The 23079-nt window shown below is 42.2% G+C and overlaps 1 protein-coding gene across 1 annotated transcript; it reads left to right on the top strand.

Annotated features, from left to right (window-relative positions):
- The first annotated feature begins 148 nt into the window (after positions 1-148).
- Positions 149-23079, top strand: LOC143162502 (protein mono-ADP-ribosyltransferase PARP14-like). The gene is made up of 17 exons (XM_076343019.1): positions 149-362; positions 2011-2150; positions 2241-2274; positions 4522-4782; positions 5394-5630; positions 6691-8966; positions 10595-10828; positions 11089-11310; positions 11766-11829; positions 12806-12955; positions 13654-13716; positions 15104-15271; positions 16541-16723; positions 16835-17443; positions 17978-18123; positions 19443-19617; positions 21258-23079. The coding sequence occupies exons 1-17, from the start codon at positions 164-166 to the stop codon at positions 21545-21547; spliced, it is 5451 nt and encodes a 1816-aa protein (XP_076199134.1). The 5' UTR covers positions 149-163; the 3' UTR covers positions 21548-23079.

Genomic DNA, 23079 nt, shown 5'->3' with positions numbered 1-23079 from the left:
CGCCCTGGCGCAGCGCCCGCCTCGGCCCTCGCTCCTCGCCCCCCTCCGCGGCGTCGCGGGCCCCGCCGGCTGCCGCTGCCTGCCGGGAAAGGCCGCGGGCCGCTCCGCCCCGCCGCGCCGAGAAATGAAAGCGAAAGGCAGGGGGGACAGGAGCTGGGCGGCCATGGCGGGGCAGCGGCCGGGCGCCTTCCCGCTGCTGGTGCGCGGCGACTGGGGTGCCGCCGAGCCGCCGCCCGCCCTGAGGAAGAAGCTGCTCTGCTACTTCCAGAGCCAGAAGCGCTCGGGCGGCGGCGAGTGCGAACTGCGGACCGGGACCGGGACCGGGCACGGGCACCTCCTCGTCTGCTTCGTCCACCCCGAGGGTGAGCGGCCGGGGTTAGGGGGTCCGGCGGGGTCCGGGACGGCGGGTCCAGGGGGCCGCCGCGGCCGAGGGCTGCCCGCCTCCCCCCGGGCGGAGGGGCCGGGAAACGGGTTAGTGTATCAGCTCCCTATAGAAGTGAGCGTGTTGTGAGTTGTAACTCACAAGTCGTAACTTTCTGCAAGTTAAAATATATGTACTGACTTAATTATTATATATAACGTAATGTATGCTATCTAGTATGTAAGAAACACATCTATAGTATATAATGTTGTATGCATCCTGTAATATGGAATATGATATGTATTTGCTTATATATATGCTTAAATTTGGTGCTTAGTGCTAGCCTCTAGATTGCATTTTGAATAACACTAGCCTGTAAGTTAATAAATATATCCTACTAGGTATGTATACATATATATTAATTTTGATGCACAGTAGTATTCTCTAGGTTGCGCTTGGAATAATCACAGAATCATAGAACAGTTTGGGTTGGAAGAGACCTCTAAAGGTCATCTAGTCCAACCCCCCTGCCGTGGGCAGGGACATCTTCAACTAGATCAGGTGGCTCAGAGCCCCGTCCAGCCTGACCTGGAATGTTTCCAGGGATGGGGCATCCACCACCTCTCTGGGCAACCTGGGCCAGTGCTTCACCACCCTCAGCGTCAAAAATTTCTTCCTTCTATCTAGTCTAAATCTACCCCCCTTTAGTTTAAAGCCATTGCCCCTTGTCCTGTCGCAACAGGCCCTGCTAAAAAGTTTGCTGCCATCTTTTTTATAAGCCCCCTTTAAGTACTGAGAGGCTGCAAGAAGGTCTCCCTGAAGCCTTCTCTTCTCTAGCCTGAACAACCCCAACTCTCAGCCTTTTTTCATAGGAGAGGTGTTCCATCCCCCTGATCGTTTTTGTGGCCCTCCTCTGGACCCACTCCAACAGGTCCGTGTCTTTCTTATGCTGAGGGCTCCAGAGCTGGACGCAGTACTCCAGGTGTTAATATAACTTAATATATATTGTAGTTACAGATACATATTAAAAATATGACATATATAATGTGCATGTATTTATATAAACTTGCAGCATAGTGGAAAGCATTTAGCTGCAGTTGTGTTAAATGTATACATATACATGCATGTACATGTATGTGCATAAACACACATATATACACTTCTTTTTTTTTTTTTTTCCTGCCTTATCATGCTTCCCAGTTGCTGACTCGCCCTGCTGGTAAGTTCAGGACATACAGCCCCAAGCCATTTTGACACTGGCTGGAAGAGGGTGTGCAAGGCGTGGGGCCAGCTTTTAATTGCTCTGTTGGGTCAGCCTAGCTTTCGGTTTTGGCCGAAAAAACAACAACGGAACCCTCGTGCTGCAGCCCCAGCACAGGGCTGCCTGCTGGACACCAGCCAGGAAACGTGTGGTGGAGCTGAGCTTCACATCTCTGGTGGTTTTTTTTTTCAGAAATAATATCCTCTGCTGTTGTTCTGTTTCTTTTCAGGAGGAAAGTTTCATGTGTGCTGTGTGAGCGTTATGAGTTTAAAGCTCTCTTATTTTGCGGGACAGTATATGTGTCCTAATGTAGTGGTGGAAAAGTGCTACGTAATTTAAAGTTGTATTTCTATTCGGATTGTCACTGGAGTTTTTTGGTTTTATTTAGTGAAGCAACGAGTTCTTGAGAGACAGTCTCATGAGCTGTATTTGGGAGAAAAAGGAGTATTGAAGTTGATTGTCACAGAGCCTGAAACAGCACTAGCTGCTGAAGAGGAGGCATGTGAAGAAAAATTAGTTCCCACAAAGGTGAATAAAAATCGTAATCCTAACCAGAGCTTTGAAATTGTGGCGAGAGTGTCAAATCAGTCACTGATATTTGCTTTCATTTTATTTTAGGCTCTGGATGCCATGACCAACCTTCAAACAAAAGGTAAAATGTTATCCATCACTCTGTGTGCTGATTCTTCAAAAAACGAAAATGTTGGTGCTCTTCTCCACACACAGCTCCAGTTCTGTGGGGAGTTGTGCTGAAAGTTTCCGAGTTTGGCAGCCTGACTCAGGTGATACAGGGAAGGATGTCTGGCTAGGGATGCTGTAGACTTGATCACCAAGGATGGAGTTCACCTTGCCAGACTTAGACCACACGCCTGTTTTTAGCTTCTGAAATAGCCTTTATAATCAGAGGAGCATCTCCAGAGAGGGATTCAGTTCCCTTATCCTGTATAACTGCTCTAAGATAAGATCTGCGTAGAAACACCTAGATTGAAGGTCTTAATCCCAGGCCTGGTGTCTCTGTGCTGCCTACAGTTAGGAGAGTCTGTAAAGGCAAGTGGTGCATCTCCCCAGTACCTCAGTGAGTTCAGTTAGGTCCTCCTTCAGCAATATTCTGCTAAGCTTCATGATTTAAAAAGTGATCTAGAAAACATTACTGCACACCCAAATATACCCGCATCTGTGAAGAGAAGTACTCAGCCCCAAGACAGATCAGTTAATCAGGAAGTTCTTCAGTGATTACCCCCATGCCTTTTCCTGTCTGTATGAAGTCTTGTTCGGTGCCGTTTTGTGTTCTTTTCCTCCTTTCAAAATTAGGTACTCAAAGTTGTCATCTACTATTTTTTAGTTATACTGGAGAGGACCCTGAAAATCTCCAGATGCTGCTTTTAATTGCTCTGTTGGGTCAGCCTAGCTTTCGGTTTTGGCTTTTTTGTACTTTCTTCATTGGACATAGTGGAGCAGATGATTCCTGTCAGCGATCTAGAAATTAACAACTAGCGTCTGTAGAGCTATGGCTTCTGCGGTTATCTCTTTTGTTTTCTTCTTGTTAAGCTCATGCTGGTAGGCCTTCAAAAGCAGCTGTCTTCTGTAAATGTTATGGGTTTGGTATCAGTTGTTGTTGTACCTCAGGAGAGCTCGTAAACCCGGAGAGTGGGCAGAGCCAGCCTGTTTGTGCTGCCACCTGCTCCAGCCTTCCCACCCCACGTCTCTGTCTCGCTCCTTGGGGCTGCCCCCACGGCCAGCCTGTTGGGCACTGCCCCAGGATTTAGGGATTTTTGGGTGCTCTTGAGCAAGAGCAAGCAGAGACCTTACCCCCACACCCCATGTCAGGTATACATCATAACTGCTCCACGGAGCTCCTCTCCCCTCAGTTATACCTGTCCTCTGCCACGGCCAGAGATGGTGGCCCTGGAGGTTTACACTGAGGGCGGTAAGTGCCAGGGTTTCATTCAATGCTTGTCTCCCCGCCATGATGCAGGGATGTGCTGGTTTACCAAACTGAGAGGAGCTTATGCTCCTACTTGTGTTCATTGGGGCAAGGAGAGGAGAGCTGCCTTTGTTTGTGAGTGTGGCCATCTTGAGCACCCTGGGGTGCCCTTTGGCCTATGCCAGTCCCCCACCACCTTGCAGCGCTCTGTGACCGTCGTTTTCCATGACTTGTTGGACAGTCATGTTACTGCGTACCTGGGTGACACTTTCAGTTTACTCAGGCACGCGGAGGAGCATGTTGTTCCCATTCGGGAGGTTCTCTCCTGCCTCCACCCTCATCTGTCTGCAAAGCTGGAGACGCGCCTTCCTCCGGCAGCCGCTGGACTTCTGGGGTACTCGGTGGGCACCCCTGTTATGTTTTCTATCTGCAAAATTTTGTTGCATCCCCACCAGCCTTCGGTGCACATGGGTCCTTCAGCACTGTTGTGCCGCACTGATGGCAGGGCACGGTGGTCATCAGGAGGCTTTGCATCGAGTCACGCAGAGCTACTGGTGGCCTATGGTGCCTGCGGATGTCCCAAGCTATGTTCAGGCTTGTTATGTCTGCACCCGGGCTAAGAAACAGATGCAGAGGCTGCAGGGTCTCTCACAACCCTTACCAATGCCTGAGCAGCCGTGGCCAATTATCTCAATGGATTTTATTTATGTCTCTGACCCAGACACCTACCAGTGACCTTGGACTTGTTTACTCATGGCTATTTTTGTGCCACAAAAGAAGCTGCCTGCAGCCCTGCAGAATATTGCATCTGGGCTGTTTTGGATTCCAAAATGTCCCAGGGTACCCTGCAGTATTCGATTGGTTAGATGATCTCTCTCCTTGGGAAAGGAAAGGAGAGAAAGGGTAAGCAAAATCTGTTTATTCCAGGAGATGTGTACCAATATGTCATGCAGCTTATTTCTCTTTCTGTTGAAGGTGATGCAGAAGCCTTGCAGAAAGCGGGGAGTTTTGTTCCGAACAGTGAACTCCAGGAGGAAGCTGGCTCTGCAGAGAACACTACAGAAAAGTCCACAGAGGCCTCGCCTTCGGTGGTGTTTGAAAACATACAAGGATGCAGTCCAAAATGCTTATGTATGCTGTTGGAAAACATCAGCGGCCTGGTGGTAGATGAGGACTTCACTGTGGAAGTGATACCTGAAATAAATGTGGCGGTAGCTACCTTTACAAAAAGTATTGGTAAGACAGGATGAACACCATCATTCCTTTCCATGTATATGTATGAGTAATAGCTTTCAGAGCTTGAATACTCTCCCGTTAGAGATGCAGACAGTTTTAAAAAAGTACCTGGACTGTAGTCTCTGAAGAAAGACGTAAATCTTATGTACAGCTCTGTGAGAGTGCCTGTGATCCAAATGTTACACTGAAAAAAGTAAATTGTGGCATCTTCATTAATTGAAATTGATGAGAATGTTTCATTGTCTCTATCTTATTTTGGGTTAGATGGAGAAGAATTGGAAGCGGACTGAGTGTGGAGATGAGTTCTGCAAATTATTGAAGTATGTAAAGTCTCCATTTAAGAAGACAGTGAAACAGTGAGAAGTACTTAATTTATACAAGAGATGAATAAGAGGGGAACAGAGACGTAGTGGTAGTGAACAGCAGAGAGTAACATGGCTGTGTGCATTTCCCCTTTTTTATTACAACACAGAGTTATTTGGCACCAAAGACAGTTTTGCTCCAAATACAGGGAGAAGTAGACTCAGCTCATTTCTCTGCCAGAAGTGATAGCCAGGGCTGATAATGGCCCAGGAAAACATGGTCAGTTCATACTGCTCTTCTGTTTACAGATGGTGAAGAATTTGTCAAAAAATGTTCACAAAACAAGAGAGTTAAAGAATTTAAAGTGACTGCCAGGCTTCTTGAATTGACCCAGAGCATCAAGGCTGAAAACATACCGGCCAGCATTTCCACAGACTACATCACCGTTTACTTTGAGAGTGCACGGAACGGAGGGGGTCCCGTGTCAGACGTCCAGCTCTTCCCTGAGGAGAACTCGGCCATCATTACTTTCTGTGATCGCAAAGGTAACACTGTCCTTCGCCTGACCAAAGTGCTCCAAGGTGGAGGACCTGAAAGAAAATTACTGCAATCTGGGCATTAGGAGAAGCCTGGCTTGCTGTCGCTAAAGCCAGCGTACACTGTCCTGTTCCTGGGAAGTGCTCTGGATTTAGAAATACTGCTGCACGTCTAGGGTTTCAGAATCTCCCTGGTTTTTTATGTTACCAAAGGTTCATTTGAATACCTGCTTTGTGCATGGGTTGTTCCCACTGATGTTTTTTCCCCCATTTACGGAGGTTTTTATCTGCAATACAACATTAATTGTACTTACAGGTAGAGGAAGCAGGATCTGCCAATGACTTCAGCCTTCACAGTTAGCTTTCAGAAACTAATTAAGGTCAAATATCTTCATTATCAGGGAAGAATAGAGCTAAAGAACAATCTTGTTACTATTCCTTCCGTCGAATCACTGTTCAGTTTTTGTGCCAGCGCAACCTCTGGTAAATATCTCTGTGTTAGGAGACTGCTGGCTTAGTAAATTACTTTACTTTTAATTAAAGATATCTACCAGGTGATTGTCTTTCTTCTGACTCTCAGAATTTGCTTAAGAATATTTTATACATTAAGTGAATATGTAATTTGGATCATTGTAATGTGGTTTTAAGTCCCTGCCAACATTATAATTCCTTTCCTTTGTCCATTCCAACTGAAATGGCAAAAAAAAAAAAAAAAGTAAAAATGCACTGGCACAGAGAGTTTTCTTTTAAGTTGAGAGTAAGGAGCATTTCATAGTAGTACCTTGAATATGGCCCTGCTCTGTAGTGGCGTTTCCTTAGGAAGTGAGAGCAAGGTGTAGCTGTACAGGTAAATACAGGCACAAGCATATTTACCAAACTAGTTGGAGCCAAGCCTCTTATCTTGTCCCCTACAGAGTGGTTTGGAAATCAGAAAGACATAAAAATAGCTCTTTCAAATGAAAGAAAAAAAAAAAGTTATTTTATTCAATGTAATAGTTCTAAGAACAGAGTCACTTGCTTGATTTGAAGTTAATGACGTGTGTGTGTATGTATGTGCGCTAACTTTTAGATCTAAACGCTGTCTTGGAAAAGCAGCATTTACTGGAACAGACACCGATTTCTGTGCATCCATATTACCACTCCCTGGGAACAGCCCTCTATGGAGAAGAAAGACCAATTATCAAGATGCCAGACCCCATTGGGGTACCACTAGATCCGTATGTCTGGCAGTTTTTACAAAGGCACACTGAACTGATCCAAGGCATAAACCAGGAAATGGCAGTTTGCTATTGTGAGCTAAAATGGCCACAGACGGACCATGCACACCCAGAAATTACGTTGTGCCCATCGTCATCTCTCTGCAAGCGGAAAAAGCCAATGATTAAGTTGATCAAGACATGGAAGCAAGATGCTTCTACTGAGTTCTCGCGTATCATGTCGTACTACATAGCTATAAAATGTAGAGTAAATTCAGTGGATTGGGAAGACGTGAAAAACAGATTGGTGAAAGATGTTGGTTTGATCATAACTGATATTTCTGAGGGGATGGTGGTGATTGCAGGCAACAGAGCAGCAGTGAACAGTGCAGAGAAAGAAGTGAGGGAATGCATGGAAAAAGCCATGAAGCAAAGTGAAAGGGAAAAACAAAGCATAGAAATTTCTGTGTCAGTGATCCCAGGGAAGTATGCCGTCCTGCACAATGCTGAGCTAGAAGAGAATATTCACGAAGAATATCCGTGCTTAAAGATCTTTTATGATGACAAAAAAAAGACTGTTCAGTTGTGTGGATTACCTGCGGAAGTATATAAAATCAAGGCTGACTTACTGGAAAAGGTATTGAACATGCCATGTACATCAGTTACCATTGATCCCCATGTTTTCTGTTACCTACAGCGTGTAGATAATAAAACAATGTCAGAGACATTATTCACTAGGAAAAAAATTAATGCTTTTTATGAGCTTGACAATGACACTGTGTTGCTATTTGGAGATGCTCCCAAAGATCTTTTAGAAGCAGAAAAGCAAATACAGACAGGCTTAGAATACAAGCGCATCAACGTGGAGGATGGTCAGGTCATTAAAAAGGAGCAGTGGAGGAGTCTTCTTGCCTTCTTGCATAAGAAGTACAATTCTTCCCAGGAAACTGTAGTCATTGATGAACCTGTTGGAAAAGAAAATGAAGTGATTATTGCTGGCTTTTCTAAGGCCGTAACAGAAGTTTATCAGAAACTTAATGATTTTATAGATAGAAACACACACATGGAAAAAGTAATCCCAGCTAAGTCGGTGGTGGTAGTGCACTTTGTAGAGAAGGAAAAATCCAGTGTTTATCTTGAATTGGGGAAGAAAGGTGTGACAGTACGTTTTGACACCAAGACACCGTGTATTTCCCTGAGCGGACCAAGAGCAGAAGTGGCAAAAGCAGTCACCACGTTTGAAAAAATTCTCTCATCCGTTTACTCGAAAAATGTGCCAATTGATAAACCGGGAGCCAAAGAGTTCTTCACTGAGAGGAGAGAGTCATGTGTTTTTGAGGCAAAGCAGAAATTCGGCTGTTTGATTAGGCTGGAAGAAGAACAACAACCACAGAAGGGTGAAAAAGTGGGTGATAAAGAGAAAAGAAAGCTCTGCTACAACATAATGCTGCCAAATGGAGTTTTAGTAGCAGTGTATAAAGGTAACTTGTGTAATTACCCTGTTGATGTTGTGGTAAATGCATCTAATGAAGACTTAAAACACATCGGTGGCCTTGCTGAGGCACTGTTAAAAGCGGCTGGTCCAGAGCTGCAACAGGAGTGCGATGAGCTCGTGAGGAAGAACGGGAGCTTGCAGCCTGGGTGTGCAGTTATCACGGGCGCTGGGAAACTCCCCTGCAAGAATGTCATTCATGCTGTTGGGCCCAGGTGGAGGAGGGACGAAGCGGAAAACTGTGTGTACTTGTTAAGAAAGACAGTGAAGGAGAGTCTACGACTAGCTGAAATGCTTAATCATCGTTCCATAGGCCTACCTGCTATAAGTGCAGGGATTTTTGGCTTCCCACTGGAACTGTGTATGTATTCAATTGTATCCTCCATCAAGGAGACCTTGGAAGAATCCATGGGGGACAGCAGCCTGAAGGAGGTTCATTTTGTGGAAGATGGGGAAGAAACAGCTCAGGTTCTGAGTAAGATAGTAAATAAAGTGTTTACAGCTAAATCATCCTCCCCAATACTGCTGATGCTGCGCTCGGAAAACCGTAAGCTGAGAGAAAGCCAGAAGGAGAAGAGAAAAGAGGATCTGCAGACAGTTATGACAAATGAAGGACTTTGCATCCGAGTAGAGGAGAAGAACATTCAGGAAGCCATGGTAGGTCTTGAATTTTCTGCTTCCTCTAACTTGATGTGAAGATCTTCTTTAAATTTAAATAGAAAAGGAAGGACAGTAGGTTATGTTGTTTTACAAGGCGATTGCTACGTAAGGAAACAACTGCTATGTGCTAGCTAAACAAGGACGCAGGCTTGCGAAACTGATGGATTTCGGGTTGGGATCTGTCACTCTGCAGCCGTTTCTAGCAGGCAGCTGTGCATTTTGGGATGTTTCGTTCCCAGCTAGGCTTTATTTGTTCTCCAGATCTAAGGTCAACATGTACAACGGTTTGCTTTTTTTCTAAAAGGGAAATATTAAAATACTTTCTAAAAGTATTTACATGATCTGTAGCTATCTAGGTTGGATATTATGGGAAATCATCATCTGTCTGGGCTGCTGTGGTGAGTAATGCTAACAGGAAGGATGTAGCTTATTTTTTTTTTTTAGTTCCCTTCTCTTTGGATGGATTAAAGAGAGAAAGTCTATGAAGAAGTTACTGGGCTCTAGAAAAGTGACCCCATAGAAGAGTGCGTGCTTAGATTGTTTTGTCAAAGGCTAGACCTGATTCTACTTATTCCCCCCCCCCCCCCCCCCCCGCTTTCTTTTTTCATTCTTTTTGCTAACGAAGAGTTTAACTACTACTCATCTAGACCATCAAGACTCAGTTTACACCTCTGACGTAGTTTCTTTCCCTGTATGGTTCTTTGGGTTTTTTTTTTTTTCAGCGATGCAAAGTGCATCTTGATAAATCTCTCTTTTTCAACAGCACCTGATTTTTATACTTTGGGAGTTTAAAATCTCCCTAAATTATTATTATTGTCCTGTTGTTTCAATATTAGTTGCTTCAGTTGTCGTTTTGGTGCCTGTAAAAGCCTATTCCATTAAAAGAGCAATACTAGGTGTAAAAATAACCCTCGATATGGCACACATTTAAAATATGTTGTAATTAAAACGTCTCCAGTGGAAAAAAGCAAAGCAAACACCAGACTTCAGGGCTCTGCCTGTTTTACTTCGTGAGAGCCAAACAACCTCCCTTCACCTCGTTTTGGTGCGTGAGGTGCTGCTTTTCTGATAAGGTGTAGACAATGCCACTTCAGTGGAAAGGAGGAAAGGGACATTAAACTTTCTACATTACGTGTACCTTATACAATACCTATATCTTGCATCCTGTGATGATGCTAGAGAAGAAGGAGCAATGCTGCAGCAGTTCTTCACAAGGAAACGTGGGAAACGCTGGGCCTGGGGGGAGGGGATGAGGCAGACTGCAGAGGTTGGGTTTATTTTACCTGCCCAGACATTGGCATCTGCTTGGGACGAGGTGAGTCTCAGCCTTATCTCCACTGAAGGCTTGACAGCTCTGCCTGGATGGATGAATGGATGGATGGATGACCTGCTCACACGTAGATACCTGTGGTGTTGATACTCACAGTGGGTCTGATGCTGCCTACTGTAGGTTTTCTACAAGTCCGTGAATACTCAGTATGCAGAAGCTGTGCTGAAAACCAGGTTATTTCTCCATTGGCATCTTGTTTTTCACGCTGTGCGTTGCTTTGGTGATGCTATTGGTCTCAATGCATATTTTTAATTGAAGTCTGGCTCTAGATATTTTCATTGTAATTTTGTTGCAGACGGATGTTATTGTCAACAGTGTAGGCACAGATCTGAAGTTTGGCGTGGGGCCTCTTTGCAAAGCCTTGCTGGAAAAGGCTGGACTACCACTCCAAGTAGAGTTTGACAAAGAAAAACAAAGACAGGCTGCTGGTCAAGGGAGTGTGCTCTGCACCAGTGGATGCGCTCTGGCCTGCAAGTCCGTGCTTCATGCCGTACTTCCCGTGTGGGATGGAAAAGGGCAGACCCTGAAGGTACCTTTTAATTATTTTAAAAAAAAAACTTTGAAAACAGATTTATTTGGGATCCTATCCTGAAGTTTCAGGATTTGAAATAGTTAGTTTAGATGACTTGACTCCATTTACTTCTGTTGGAGTGACCTTAAAGATGCCTTGATGCCCTGAGAGCTTTTTCTCATACCCGTGTAGTCTCTATGGAACTAATAATAAATGTCTTTTTAAAAAAAAAAAAACACAACAAAACACCAAAAAAGGATCTTTGCTGTGTTTTACAGACCCTAGAAGATATAATCAATTCCTGCTTGAAGAAAACTGAAGAACTTGGACTGAAATCGATCACTTTCCCAGCTATTGGAACTGGAGGATTTGGATTTCCTAAACCTGTTGTTTCTAAGTTAATGTTTGATGTGGTATTCAAGTTCAGTAGTAGTCACACTCGGAAGACTCTCCAGGAAGTTAATTTTCTCTTGAATCCAAAAGATACGGGTAACATTCAGGTAGTTCTTCTCAAGACAAAGCCGTCTATGTTACATACTGTTCTAGTTACGCCTTAACAACATATTTAGTTATATTGCTTTCTTAAGGGAATAATTTAGCACTTTCTTACTGCTGTGGGCCGGTGACAGTGAGATGTCTCTGCAGTCTCTCATTCAGTGCCTCTGAAATACAAACTCTCAGCAAGCACAAGCTGCGGACAAAATTGGCCTTGCTGCTGGCACTGTACACACCTGTAGATGCTCACTCCTCTTTTGACAGAGGAGTTCTGGTAATGCAGAGACAGTATCTATTATCACACTGTCCACACTGAGGCTTCCACTGTTATTAATGATACCTAAACAAGACTGTAAAACGCGTCAGATGGCTCAGCAAGAGCTACGTGACTGTAAATTATAGCATTTCAGAGTTTATACGCTGAATATTTCTAGCTTTGGTACCTTTTTTCTCTTCTTAGGCTTTTGCCGCTGAACTAGGACATAGGGTAGCTGAAAGTTGCAATGCTGCAGCGCCACAGTCAAGTAAGTTGTGTAGGGGCAGGAGGTGGGACACAGGGGAGAATGTAAATACTGTAAAGTGGTTTTATACATATCAGGAAACAGACGAAATGTCAAGACACAGAGCATTTTTTTTGCTCCTAATGGACTGGCATTCTTAAACTCCATTTGTAAAAATCTTAAAGAGGAATTTCTTTTGTTGAGGGCATGCTCATCTCTTAGCGAGGCCAGTCTTATCACATGTAAGAGGATATCCTGGTAGGAGAACTGTTAGTTCATAAATAACAAGTATTTCTGTTAAGCCATAAATAACAAGTATTTATTATACAAGCCATAAATAACATGTATTTCTGTACGTTTAATCTCCTATATAGAGATATACAGAATGGATAATTTCCTTTCCATTTATTAATTGATGGTAGTGTGATGCAGTAGCAAAAACATATGAGTGAACTGTGTCAACGGCAGAGGCTTATTCATAAGAATATATAGCTCTTTCTTCTCAGTTGCTGTAAGTATCAGTGAGATGAAGTTAAGAGTGTGCAGATAAAACATGAATTAGATAAGTTTAGACTAGAAGTAAGGGACAGTTTTATATCTGTGAGGGTAAAGATGAAATAACTTAGAAAAGTAGTGTGATGGACTCTCTATTACTGGCAATGCTCAAGCTGGATATTCCCATTTCTTGTAAGAGTTAATTCAGGAAGCTCTGTTACAGCGCTGGTCAGATCAGATAACCCCGAGAGTCCTTTCTGAATTTATACTCTGTGACTTTACAGGAACAGAAATGGTTTCACTTTCACAGTATTTAAACAGGAAGAATATTGCACCTTCCAGCTTTCAGAAATGGAGTAAAGAGAAAGGCAGAGACTCTCTACGTCCATCAAACTGATCTAGAGCATATTCCTCAAAAGGATAAGTTGAAGTTTCCATCAATGGAAGAGAATTATACCCCAAACTAGAGGAGAAGTGTTTTAAGGTGTCTTTCTTTCCCTTGCAGGTTTCATTAGACCTGTTTCAACTGAAGTATTGGGAGTCCGTGAAATGCAGATTGGTTCCATTACACTCCAATTAATTAGTGGAGATATTACCAAGGAGGATACAGAGGTTATTGTAAACATATCAAATCCAACATTTGATGCCACATCAGGTATTGTATTGAATAGGTAGCTCTTTAGTGATACATTTGTGCTAGTTTTTAGAAGGGAGGAGGGGAAAGAATTGTCCATATGTGAAACTTTTATGAAGTATTTTTCAGATGAGAGAGAGTTGTGATTAGTCAGGAAATAGATCTTAAACAGGTTTTTTACATGTCCTGAATATTCTATTTAGTTTCCAAACTACTCAAACAGAAGGCATCTGACCAGATTTTTCTTGTTTAAAAACAAAAATGCTTAAATAAAGGGAATTTTTAGATCAAATATAATTCTGCAAAACTGCTCTTGTCCTAATATGTTCCACTGTAAGCCAAAGCTCTGGTTAAGTAAATTGACCTGTAAGAAGCAGAGGATTCTTTGGTGACGTTGTGAATTGCAAGCATGAAGGACGTCAAATGATATAATTCAAAGCAATCAGAGTTTGGTGAGGGCCATACTATTGACTGGTGAGACGATGCAATAGGAGTTATTCTTAATGATTTCTAATCAATAACGAAGGCAGTGTTCTCTTTGCAGCCAGTACAGTGTGTCATGGAGGGCACTTAGGGGAACTGGCAAGGTTTTGCACTTTGTGGGATCTTGCCCTGTGAGAATTTGGGGTATTTGTAGACTACAGAAGTTGGGTAGAGTTTTGAGTAGAAATAGCTAAATTGACTTAATGAATGCATATGCTTTTCTTGTATAATTTAAGGGGTCTTCAAAGCAATTATGGATGCTGCTGGTTCCGAGGTAGAAGGAGAATGTGCTCAATATGGTATGTGAAAGCATATTATTTTGTTTGATTAAATTATTTTTTTTTCTCTCTGAAAACTTAAAGTTGTTTTATAATTCTCTACTCTGATGGTAAAATTATTTTGTCTGAAAAAGTAGCTTTCACTTTTAGGAATTCTGAAAAGTCCTGTTGTTGTTGTGACACCTGCTTTGAGAATTTTTCTTTTCACAACTGTACAGAAGATGGATACAGTTTTCTGATGCTAATAAAGGCTTGGAAATTAATCTAATTAAGTTCCCTGAAATTACTCGTGCATGTTCCTGACTTAAGAATGGAAACAGTCCCATTGACTTGAGCATAATTTTTAAGCTCACCGATTGTCAGCTACAGGAGAGCTGAAGTTTTGAAACTGAACAAAGTGGTGGAAGACTGTCTTGTGGTGTAAGCCCATGCAGGACTGGCTTTTAAAATCTAATAGCAAATCTGGGCTTATATTCACAAATGTGTAATTATTTTTTATTGAAATAACTAACTCTGCTTATCACCCTGATCATGAGTTCGTCTGTAGTCTGCATTCTGCCAGACCAGTACAGCAGTAAAATCCCAGCTCACTGTGCTTGACCCCTACGAGCACAGGAGGGAACACGTTCTGCTTGCATAGACAAAACATTCCTGCTCTGAGTCCAGAAGCTAACTTTCAAGATGGTGTTTCCTGGATATTTTTCCCAGCCTTTGGCTCTGCAGGCTCTCCCCGTTTATCAGCCTGATTTCAGCGCACGCAGAGCATCTTGCAATCAGTCGTTACCTTTGTGACCAGTGAAGTGGTATGTAACTCTGTGTTCATCAGTCCATTCATCCTCACAATATGACTCCATTTTGAGGTGTTTGTAGTCAAACGTGAGTGCTCTGAAAAAACACAAACATCTTTTTAAAGATTCCATACCACAGTTCTTAGATCAGTTGGTCATTGTCTTAAGGATATTATTTTAACCATTCAGCTCTTCTGCAGAATAAGAGTTTCAGCTTTCAAGGAGTAAGGGGCATAAGAAGGGATTTCTCATATAAATGAATTGTGCACATTCTGTTGGCATGCTTTTAAAAAAGTGAGCTGTATTTAAATTCAACATAAATTCTTAAGTTGTACTTAATAGGAAACTACTTTGTCGTAGAGATCTCGGGGAAATTAGTAATTCAAGTAATTGTGTTTTTTCTTTCTCAAAGAAATTCTGCAATCAAAATATTTACAGAGAAAACCGGAATCAACTAAAACCAGGATAATATAGCTCACAGTGGATTTCTTTCCACTTTTTCCAATTCTCTTCTACTGTGTATTACTCCAGTGTACACTAGCATCAATGCAACCAGCTGTCTTATCAGAAGAGATAGCCACTTCGAAAATGTTATGCCTCCTTTATCTTCTCTCTTCCAGCTGGGCAGTCTCAAAGCGGCTTTATTACTACACAAGGTGGAAAACTGTTGTGCAGTAAAATCATCCACTTGATTCACGATAACAATGTGAAGAGTCAGGTCTCCAAAGTCCTTCACGAGTGTGAGCTAAGGATGTACAAATCTGTCGCCTTCCCAGCAATTGGAACAGGTTTGCTTTTTCTTGGGAAAGCGATGAGGGCTGTGATGGGGGTAGTTCAGAAACTGGGACAAAGTTAATGCCTCTGATATGGATAACGGTAGACTTTCACAAATCACAGAGTTTCTTGTACAAGTTCATTGTGGTCAGTTCAAACACCAGCTGCATACTTCAAAAATGCTGCTTTTTTTTAAAGTATAAATATTACAGTCGATATTGATTGAGCAAGAACGCCTAAAGAAAAGGTATTGTTCCATAAAAGACATTCTGCCCCAAAACAGACTGTGTATCTCAGCTGGCCACCCTGCACCTTTCCTCAAACTTCCCATAGGCCTTGCTTTGGGATTTCAGCCCCACGGAAGGGCTGGGATTTGTAGGCAAAGAAAGCTGGAGTTGTCCTGAGACCAAAACCTTGCCTGGCTGACTATGGAAATTGTGGGCTGGGTACAGAATACCTGCAGTTTACACCTTTTATAGGTCTTGTTTCAGCCTACCTGCTGCAGCAGAGGGCTAGAGGCAGGCTAGGTTATTTGGCTTAAGCTTCTGGTTAGTTTGGGGAGCGGGGCTTGAAGAAAGCAGGGTATCCTTCTCGAACCAAGGCTCCCCTTGACTGGAAAAAGAAATCACGAGCTGGTCCTTGCTCAGCGTGCCAGGTTAGGGTAGGAGCTGGTGCGTGGGTCAGTGTTTGGACTCCACAGTAATAGTTATGGCAGGTCCCCTGGACTGCCAACATCATCTGCGTGCTGGTATCATGACGGCTGTCCAAGGGATGCTGTGGCCGAAATTGGCAGTGGTCCCACCAACGTTTCAGGATAAGCTTTAGGTTGCATTTCAGGCTTGTTGTAGGGGAATGAGAGCAGTTGTGTTGAGCTTCATGTTCCTGTTTGTATGTTGAAATATACTGTAGGCTTGTGCCAAAATCCTCCGCTGATTTTGATTTGGTTTGACTTTGGTACCCGGTTTAAAGATGGGGATAGAGTTAGTGATGTGTGGGTTTAAAAATATCAGGGGGAGGCTAAGGCTGAAGTGCTTGTCGGAGCCTCAAAGTAAACGGGGGGAGAATCCCAGAAGGGCTTCCTGGGTCTGTGTAGGATGTCAACTCCTGGAGCTCACAGACTTAGGTGTAAAGCTGAGGTTAAGCCTGGGGCTTTGGCCAGAAAGCATAATAGGGCAGAAGAGAGGGACACCAGTCTGTATGAGCTGGGGACACGGTCTCTGTTTTCTGGATGCTGCCTTGATTTAAGTACTGTTCACTGATATGTGCCTCTTATTTTTGTTTAGGTCAGGCAGGACAGAGTCCAGCAAAGGTAGCTGATAACATGCTGGATGCTATAGTGGAATTTGCAAGCAAAAGATCAGTACAGCATTTGAAAAAAATTAAAATCGTCATCTTCCAGACAAATATGCTCAGAGACTTTTACGAAAGCATGAAGAAAAGAGAAGATTCGGATTCATCCATAACAGGTTCGTGGGTGTCTGTTTAAATGTAAGTAGGTGGGTTTTCTGTGTGCCATGGGCACGTAAAACTAAAGATCTTTTATTTAAAACTAATAATTAACATCTACTTCTTCACAGCATTTTTGGGGGGCAAAAAACAACCCACTGAGAAGAAAAAGCCCATGGTTTTGGAGAAGAAAGTTGATTTAGCCACATTTCAGATTTGTGGAGAAAACCAAAAAAATGTGGATGCAACTGAGTCCTGGATAAAAAATTTAATTTTAAAGGAACAGTTTGAAGACAGTATTTCAGATGAGCTAATTGAAAATTTTGATAAGAGGCAAATTGACACTTTGGCAGATCTCCAGAGAAGAAACCGTGTTACCATTAAGCTTGAAAATGAACGTTCCCCCCCTTGCATTAAAATTTCTGGTATTAGCAGGGATGTGTGTTCAGTGTATGTGGAAGTTCAAAAAATGATCCAAAAAATTAAGGATACTGAAGAAGAACGATCCAAGGCAGAACTTGTTTATAACCTGGTAGAATGGAGGTATCCAGGAAGCAATGATAGCTTTGTTGCTTTTGATAAACTGACAAATATGCAGCTGGAGGATGCCAAAAGAGCTAAAAAACCACATCTTACTGTCAAAATTAACAAGAAGAACTACAAAGTGGATCTGAATACTCTACAGGCTAATGATGACCAAGGAAAAACTATAAACATTCAACGTGTGCCAAAGAATGAAGGTAAATTACAGCTTTGTTAATAAAAAAAAACTTTAATAGTGGTTATTGAATGATAATTCTGATAAATGCAAACTCAGGTATTCCAAAGAAGTAAGCTATTCCATAGCTTTTTTTCCTTTTTCTCCCCACCGCCCCCCAGGCATGCCATAGCCAGCAGTTTTAGTTTCATAATTAGTTGCAGGTATGACTGAAATCAGAACATCTATTTTAAATACAAATATTATCTGTACGTATGTGACTAGTGAGCATAGATTTCATACTTAAGTCTGACAAAGGAAGTGGTGCATGAAGAATGCGTAAAATCCTTCAAGCTTTTCAAACTTGTTTTCGTTAGATATTGGTATGAGGATAATTAGACTAGAGAAAATGTAAAGTCTTAACAGTGCATTACAGAGCCAGTGATGTATTGAAGAGAGAGAGTATTGGAATAAAGTATTGCATAAGGTACTGTCCTCTCAGCCCTCTATATGCAGTTGGTTTGTAAGATATGCCTACAAAACTGGGCTAGGTATCTGTGCAATCTCTGTTTTGCAGATAAGCAGTCAGTAGAGCTCCCTGCGCAGTGGGAAGACATGCAAGATGAACGGGTCAAACTGGTGAATCTCAAGCCATCATGTCAGGAATATCTGGAAGTTCAGAACAAATTTAAGAAAACCTGTCCTAGCTTTGTCATAGAGAAGGTGAAATCCTATGGGGGGGGGGGGGAGTGAATTCTTGGGCTAAAAACATTAATATACTTTCTAAATACTTGTTTGTAGGGTGTCTGCAACCTAATACACCTTTCATATGTCAGTCTCCCCAGCACTGTACAGGGTGGATATAAATCAAATCAAATTTCCTAAGAGTTGCCCTGCCATTTCTGCCTTCTAATAATGCAAAGCCAGTGACCATCAGTCTTCAGGCTGACTCTGTGTTCAACTAATGTGGTACTCACTGTTAATGTGGTATTTCCAATTAGGAAATTCTATATTGAAATGGAAGCATGAGCAAACGCATTCAGAATACAAAGGAAAATATAAAGTCCTTGCAGACTGGCCATAAGCTTTTTACTATTTACTACTTCTTCCCTGTCAGTCCTAGAGCCTTTCAGGGTAGAACGTTGGTTTTAACCAAAGTGTCAAGATTTTATTCTGCTTATTGAAAAGACTGCAACACAGTGCACAGAGATTTAATTGCCAGGGAGAAGATGGAGTTATTCAGAATCGGGAGGAGTGATAAATAGGAGAAAATACAATGAAATTAAGAGTGAGAATATGTTTGAAAAATTTTCTTCCATCATGAGATGCAATGAGCATGGTCACTAAGACACAAATAGAACAAAATACTGGTGTACAATGGAAGAAATCAGGTAAAGACATGAAGTCTTTTTCCACTGAAAATGGAAAGCTGTTACAGCAATGCCTTTAAGATTATACTTTGACGCAGATACACTCTTTCCCCCTGAGCTATATTCACATTGTTGGCATAGGGAGCCAGCAACATCTATCCTCCCACCAATTTATTTTTATATAGGAGTTTCTTATGGGTTGCTAAGCTACACAGTAAAGGAAGTAATTTTCACCTCCGAGCTGCGATCTAGAAGAGAAACAAATTCAATGTAATGCTATTGCTACAGTCTACCCTTTAGTGAGAAAATCATCAGTAAAGACGATTAGGATGTACAGAAAGGCATCTTACATCATTGCCTCTAGCAGTGGTACAACAGCCTGTTTCTAAAAATGACAATGCACAGCTACCATGATTGCCTGCGTGCCTGGTATACTAGGCAAGACAAACGTAAGCCAAAAATTACCAAGCTTGAAAACCTCTTGTAAGCTACTTTAGTTTCTGATTTTTCAGGAGGCTCACTTATTCAGTTCCCCAACCCAAACCACCCACTAACAGGGCATAGTGAAAATTACTGTCATTCTTTCAGTTTCATTTGGTTTTAATGCTTTCCTGCCATGGTAAGTATTGGTCCCTACCAGTATAAATATAGTTCTATTTTGTAACTTTGCAGATTGAAAGAATACAAAATCCCTTCCTCTGGCAGACATACCAAATCAAAAAAATCTCTCTCTGTACAAAGAACAACAATGAAAATAATGAGAAGTTGCTATTTCATGGGACAGCTGCATCCTCATTGAGCACGATCAACCACAATGGATTTGATCGTGGGTTTGCTGGAAAGAATGGTGAGTCGTTATCCAAAGCAGTTAATTTCCTAAACTTGTATGAGGTGCTAGGGAATGTCAATGTTATAGTGCTGTCAGTGCAACGTGAAGACTGAATAAAGTTGGAGAACAAAATAATAAACAACTCTGGAGCATAATCTATATGGACAGAGGAATTAACCTGTTCAGTTAATCCCTTGTTGATGAATGCCACCATCTAGAGGGTATCAGAAAAAGCTCGTCTACTCTGAAATCAAGCCTGGGCAGCTTTTGAGAAATGTTTTGTATGATCTGCCTACAGAAAGGAACAAGGACTGCTGTTCAACATCCTCAGCTGAGATACCAGCCGCTAGCTGCTGGTATCTCCTCTCTTCTTAGAGAAAGGCGGGTAGCAAAGTAGAGGCGCAGATACTTCTCCTGTTGCCTCCAAAGATAAGGACAGCACAAGCAATCAGAAGATCCCACTCCCCTACCATTTTTATGCAAATGAAATCAGTTGAAATTAATAAATTAATTCTTCCCCTTTAATAGTTGTTAGGGATAACTATTAAATATTTAGCAGAAAGACTTTCTGCATTAGTTCAAAGATTGTTTTGTCCAGTTCCTCTAGTACAGTCATGTTATGTTTATTATTTGGTAGCATTCAAAGATGAAGGACAGGATCCAAAGAAGTGGAACTTCGGCTGAATTGAGGTGCCAGTTGCTCTTAGAGGTCCTGCAACCTTACTTCAAGAGTCCTTACTTTCTCTTCTTAACGTTTTCTTCCTTGAGACATAATTGTACATGCCTAGGTCTGACTTGATCTTGAGACAGCTGGACAGCTTAACTTAGATCTAGTTGACGTTTCAGTGTGGTCTGGATCCAAAGGTAGACATTTCTCTGACTGGATTCTCTAGAGGTGCTTACGCTGATATTTTCTTGAGAAAATGAAGCCCAACATACACAAAAGATATCAGGCTGTGCACAGCTAGAAATGGCAGCCACCATTTCTTTTTAAAACATGACCAGAGGAGGTGTAGTTTCGCTTTCCTGCTCTTTGGTAGTGCCAGGAGGTTGAATTTACTCGGGAAGCAAGAGCCCTAGATCCCCATGTCCTCTCTCTGCCTGTGAGTATTGACATCCACCTCTCCATCTCAGCCACGATTTACGATAGGAAAGGCATGCTTCCCTTCTGTCAGGCTGGGTAGCCATGCAAAAATATCCAAAGATCAGAGCAGCCAGATAGGAAGGACCTGTCCAGCCTGAACAGCTTTCTACCAATGTCAGAAAAAAGAAATCTGTCTCAGACAAAGAAACGTGATTCCTCTAACTTCTTGTTGTGAAGTGTAACTAGAAAACTGTAATTACAACCATACAGTCATTTTAAGTTGAAATGGCTCTGAAGATTTGCAGTTTGATGGATTGCAGGCTAAACAACAAGGCTAAACAGAGAGAGGAACCCTTTTCCCCATAGGAAAGAGCAGTCAAAACCTGGGTGTTGATACTCACCTGACATCTAAGTGGATTCATACTTGATTCTGATACAAAGGATTATTACTAGAATTTGCTGTTTAAACTCTAATCAAATTTATAACTTCCACAGAATTAAAAACAAGATCTTCAGAGATTCTTATGGGAATAAGAACACTAACTATATTTGAAAACGTTGTCTTTCCAAACAGCTGCAGTCATTGGAAATGGAACCTACTTTGCTATTGATGCAAGTTATTCTGCTCAGAATACTTATTCCAGAGCAGATACGAACGGCAGAAGATACATGTACTTGGCTCGGGTCCTCACTGGGCAGTACTGTGCTGGGAGTGGAGGACTAATCACTCCACCACCAAAAGACCCAGCAGATCCTACTGACCTGTACGACAGTGTGGTTGATAATGTGAATAATCCAACAATGTTTGTCATATTTAATGACATTCAGGCATATCCTGAATACCTTATTACTTTCAGAAAATAGAATATTCTTAACAGTCTGGAAAATTTTAGTGCCTTTTACATGTGAGAATTAACAGGGCAATTCTTGATTCTTGTTTATGTCTAGGTTTCTTAAACTAAGTGGTTGTTTATCTATCCATGTGTTTAAATATGTCTTCAAATTATCAACACAATGAGGCCAGGATAAGCAAATATTTTAGAACATGCTCTTTCAATACCCACATTTCAAATTCAGTTATGCGGAGGTATAGGCAAGAACTGTGAAAACAGCTCTGACCTCTTCCTATGCAAAGCAGAGGGGACTGGTAGGGGAGGGAGCTGCTCTGCCTTACCTGTGGCCTGAAGTAAGGGGTGTAGGGTAGGCCAGTGCATCTATGCATGTTCCTATTTCCAGTATTCACCATTGTCCTGGTTTCAGCTGGGATAGAGTTAATTTTCTTCCTAGTAGCTGGTATAGTGCCGTGTTTCGGATTTAGGATGAGAATAATGTTGATAACACACTGATATTTTAGTTGTTGCTGAGCAGTGCTTGCACTAAGTCAAGGACTTTTCAGCTTCTCGTACTGCCTTGCCAGCGAGTAGGCTGGGGGTGCACAAGAAGCTGGGAGGGGACACAACCAGGCCAGCTGACTCAAACTGGCCAAAGGGCTATTCCATACCATGTGACGTCATGCTGAACAAAAAAACTGGGGGGAGTTGGGGGGGGCGTGGCCACTGCTCAGGAACTGGCTGGGTATTGGTCAGCGGGTGGTGAGCAATTGCATTGTGTATTGCTTGTTTTGTGTATTCTTTTATCATTATTATTTTCCCTTCCTTTTCTGTCCTATTAAGTTGTCTTTATCTCAACCCACGAGTTTTACCTTTTTTCCAATTCTCTTCCCCCCATCCCACCGGGGGGGAGCGAGCGAACGGCTGTGTGGTGTTTAGCTGCCTGCCGGGTTAAACCACAACAACTGTAAAGCACCAAGTGGCTGGCTGCCTGTGAGGATTTATTTAAAACGCTCCGTGTTGGAGGAATAACCTCTCTCACCAGCAGAGTTTTCAGTCACTCAGGCATCTGCTCACCCTTGTTGGTGCTAAGAGCCCTGAAGAAAAAAAAAAAATCCAATATTGAACATACACTTTGCATTCATTGTTTCACCCCCCCTTATGCTGTTGTGGTATACTTTGTTACTCCCCAGGTATAAATTCCTGTATTCATACCTATTTCTTAGAGGCATTTCCTATGGTCCCCCACATTGCATACATCCAATTTCCACATACAAAGTCATTGCTTCTGGAATTTTCAAGACAGTAAAGAGGGACTTTTAATTTCTTCTGCTCAGTACTGAAACATTAACCCCTCTGTAGAATTACCAGTTTGCAGAGAGTCATCTACAGGGCCATACTCAGTTACCACGCTTAAACCATTTGAAAATTTTTCAAGTTCTGTAAAGCAAGTAAATGATGGCATTTGTACATCTTTGCAAGCTGTGCACTTAATTATAGTGATAATCTTACAACTGCCAATCAAAAGCCATATACATGTGATTTTAATAAAAGTAGTTTCAAACA

The sequence above is a fragment of the Aptenodytes patagonicus genome, chromosome 6 (genome assembly GCF_965638725.1).
Source record: "Aptenodytes patagonicus chromosome 6, bAptPat1.pri.cur, whole genome shotgun sequence".
Taxonomy (NCBI): Eukaryota; Metazoa; Chordata; class Aves; order Sphenisciformes; family Spheniscidae; genus Aptenodytes; species Aptenodytes patagonicus.
The sequence above is the reverse complement of the archived record's forward strand: the minus strand, read 5'-3'. Positions and strand labels throughout refer to the sequence as shown.

Coding starts and splice junctions, on each gene's coding strand:
- LOC143162502 (XM_076343019.1), top strand. CDS start 164: ATGGCGGGGCAGCGGCCGGGCGCCTTCCCGCTGCTGGTGCGCGGCGAC. Junction 11,311..11,765: donor AAGATACGGGTAACATTCAG/GTAGTTCTTCTC, acceptor TTCTCTTCTTAG/GCTTTTGCCGCTGAACTAGG. Junction 16,724..16,834: donor TTCGGATTCATCCATAACAG/GTTCGTGGGTGT, acceptor ACTTCTTCACAG/CATTTTTGGGGGGCAAAAAA.